Source organism: Corvus brachyrhynchos, unplaced genomic scaffold, assembly GCF_000691975.1.
Source record: "Corvus brachyrhynchos isolate BGI_N302 unplaced genomic scaffold, ASM69197v1 scaffold580, whole genome shotgun sequence".
NCBI lineage: Eukaryota > Metazoa > Chordata > Aves > Passeriformes > Corvidae > Corvus > Corvus brachyrhynchos.
Genome location: NW_008240032.1, coordinates 417,699 through 419,293, shown reverse-complemented (window position 1 = coordinate 419,293; position 1,595 = coordinate 417,699). Strand labels below are relative to the sequence as shown.

The 1,595-nt window shown below is 69.0% G+C and overlaps 1 protein-coding gene across 1 annotated transcript in view; it reads right to left on the bottom strand.

Moving 5' to 3' along the window:
• Nucleotides 1-1,268, bottom strand: part of FABP3 (fatty acid binding protein 3) — a 2,819-nt gene extending 1,551 nt beyond the window's left edge. The window contains exon 1 of the mRNA XM_008640959.1: nucleotides 1,050-1,268. Within this exon, the coding sequence (XP_008639181.1) occupies nucleotides 1,050-1,268 (219 nt within the window). The remainder of the gene's footprint in view (nucleotides 1-1,049) is intronic.
• Nucleotides 1,269-1,595: the final 327 nt, after the last annotated feature.

Here is a 1,595-nt window from a genome sequence, read left to right as displayed (position 1 = left end):
GTGGGATGGGATTTAAGGTCCCTCCAACCCAAATCATTCCACGCAATGCTGGGTGCCCCACAACTCCCTGCACCCCATGGCTGACCCCCCCTGCCCCATCCTGTCCAGCCCCGTGCCCCGGTCAGCCGGCCTGGCCCCGCTGACCCATCATGTGCCCTCTGGCCCCCGGCCGAGGGGCACCCCAAGGGCACGTCCCGGGCTGTGGCAGCGGCTCCGCGCCGGTCACACGTTCCTGCTGCTGGAACGGCTTCCAGGAGCCGGGCCGGGAGGGAGCCCGGCAGCGACGGACCTCGCACTCAGCCCCTTCCCCCAACCTCACTCCGAGCCCAGCCCTTTGTGCTTCCTGCTCTGGGGCCAGGAAAGGGTTTTGTGCCCAAAGAGCCCCCGGATCCCTCCTGCAGTGCCGCCGGGCTGGGTGTGGGGCACAGAGCTGCCAGCTGCTCCGTGCATGGAGTGTTCAGTGGGGCATGGGAGCAGCAGCGGAAATCTAGGAAAAATCAGGAGCTGGGCCGCTCCTTCAAGGGAAAATGTCCCTGCAGGGTGCGAGAGGCCGGGAACGACACTGCTCTCGCTCAGGTGGTTTTTTCCCTTGCTCTTAAAGGGAGGAGCAGCCTGGCCTGGGAAGTTTTGAGCTCCCCAGGTACCCCCCCAGCCCTGGGGAGAGGCACCAACCAGCCGGGATTGTCCCGGCGCTCCATCCCTGTCCCTGCCTGCAGCCACAGAGGGGGCTCAACAAAGAGGTTTGGTGCCCCTCTTCCCCACCCCACGGCGGCCTCCTCTTGAGCAAGCTGGCACTCGCCAGCCTGGCTCTTGCACAACCTTCCCGGCAGCTCCGTCCTGCTCCCGGGGGAACCCGGCGGCGAAACGGGCTCGGGAGGGGCCGCCTGGACGGGACCAGGCTTGAGCAGCAGCCCCGGCGGGCAGAGAGGTGTTCCCCTCCCACGGGCAGCCGGGCTGGAGCCCTGGAGCCGCGGGGGGATGGAGCGATCCCCCGGAGCCCGCAGAGCCCGTCGGGGGTGCCCCGGGGCGGGGCAGGGTTTGGGGCTCACCTTGACGTGCCTGTCGTCCGCCGTGGTCTCGTCGAACTCCTCGCCCAGCTTGAAGGTGATCTCGGTGTTCTTGAAGGTGCTCTGGGTCCTCACGGTGACCTTGTCGCCATCCAGCTCGATGATGGTGGTGGGCTTGGTGAAGCCGGCCACCTGCCGCGTGGCGAAGCCCACGCCTGGGGGGGCGAGGAGGGGCACGATGCAGCCACGCAGCCCCGGCATCACCCCCGAGCTCTTCCTCCCCGTGCTGGTGGAGGGTGAGCCCCAAAACTGCTCCCCGCAACCCCAAAACTGCTCCCCGCTCATGGTCCTGGGGGGTTCCGTGCGCCCCCGGGGCAGGAACAGAGAAGGGGGGCCAGGGAATGCTGTCCTTGCTGAGGGATGGATCCGGGACCAGCACCCACCAGCCCCTGAGCTGGGTGAGGGGGGGCACTGGTGTCTGTCCCCCCTCCCCGCACTGCTCTGGGGTGGGGGGCTCCCTCTGGCCGTGCTGGGGCTGGCTGTGGGGGGCTAGGGAAGGCTGGGGGGGGGCGGGGGGGGCGCCACCCA